The following is a 1,364-nucleotide window of genomic DNA, read 5'->3' as shown; positions in this document are numbered from 1 at the left end:
TTGTCCGACAAGTACGAAGGCGTGCTGCTATCCGCTGTCATTCAAGATATGTAGAAGCATATCTATCCCTTAGCGTATTGTATGGTGGATAAGGATAATAATGCGTCGTAGGGCTTCTTCTTCGAGAAGCTTAAGGCCTTCGTAGTCGACGAACCAAAGTTGTTTATTATCTCTGACAGACATGTAAGCATAGCCAATGACCTCAAAAGGCATTATCCGCTTGTGCATCATGGTGTTTGTATGAGGCATCTTGGTGAAAATCTCAGAACGAATCACCATTATGTAGATTCTCTCTATTTGTACTACCATGCGGCCAAGGCAAACACGTTGAAAGAATTTAATGACTACTTCAATGCCCCAGCGCAGCATCTTGCCTCGAGCATAACTTTGGATTTGAAAAATGGAGTTGAGCTCACTTTGCAGGTAATAGATTCAACATCATGACCACAAACACCGCTGAGTCGCTCAACTCAATGTTGCTCGACGAAAGAGAGTATCCAGTGAAGGCCATTTTCAATTCAATTGCACATAGATTTGGAAAAATATTCAGGAAGTGGTATGTGGTGAACAATTCAAGGACACCATTCGTTCCCATAGCCGAGAAGATCTTACGGGAAAATATGACCAAGGGTGATAAATTATATGTGAACAACATAAACGGAAGCACCGATGAATTCACCATGCTTGGTTATGGTCCTTCCGCCAAAGTTAATCTATCGAGAAGGTCATGTTCTTACAGTAAGTTCGACTTGGTGAAATTTCCATGCGCTCATGCAATGATAGTGTTGCGTTTGAAGCACGGGGACGATTACGGTACTAGCTTTTACAACTACTCTTCGCCCATATATTCGAAAGAATCATACCTCCTTGCATACTTGAAACCTATTTTTGCAGTACCTCTGAAGTCAGAGTGGAGTATGGTGCGGGAGTATCTAGAAATGTAAGTTGTTCCACCCAATATCGATCCCAAAGTAGGGAAGAGGAGGGTGAGACGTGTTAAGGGTGTGTTAGAGTCTTTAAGGCCCAATAAAAGGAACAAGTGCTCCAAGTGGAAAAGGTCGCGACATAAGAGAACAACATACAACCTTAAAGTGGGAAAATAGGATTGGCATTGTATTTTATGTTTTTGGTTTTGTCAAATGCACTGGCCAATGAACTGCAGTCAAAATTAATTTTTTTTTTGTTGTGCATTATTGATTCCAATTCATAATTATTTACTACATACTAAATAGAATATACACTGAAATAATCAACTAGCCTCATAATATATAATAAATCAGTGTTTAATCTATAGAGTAACTATTATAATACGTGGTGTATAATAAACCTTTCACGTTATCTATTGAACAAACCCTTTTCTTCGT

General features: G+C 39.3%; 1 protein-coding gene across 1 annotated transcript; it reads left to right on the top strand.

Moving 5' to 3' along the window:
- Positions 1 to 440: 440 nt before the first annotated feature.
- LOC124898696 lies at positions 441 to 944 on the top strand. The gene has a single exon (XM_047412501.1). It carries the CDS (start codon positions 441 to 443, stop codon positions 942 to 944), a length of 504 nt encoding a protein of 167 aa, XP_047268457.1.
- Positions 945 to 1,364: the final 420 nt, after the last annotated feature.

This window comes from Capsicum annuum, chromosome 1 (genome assembly GCF_002878395.1).
Source record: "Capsicum annuum cultivar UCD-10X-F1 chromosome 1, UCD10Xv1.1, whole genome shotgun sequence".
NCBI classification, from domain to species: Eukaryota; Viridiplantae; Streptophyta; class Magnoliopsida; order Solanales; family Solanaceae; genus Capsicum; species Capsicum annuum.
The sequence above is the reverse complement of the archived record's forward strand: the minus strand, read 5'-3'. Positions and strand labels throughout refer to the sequence as shown.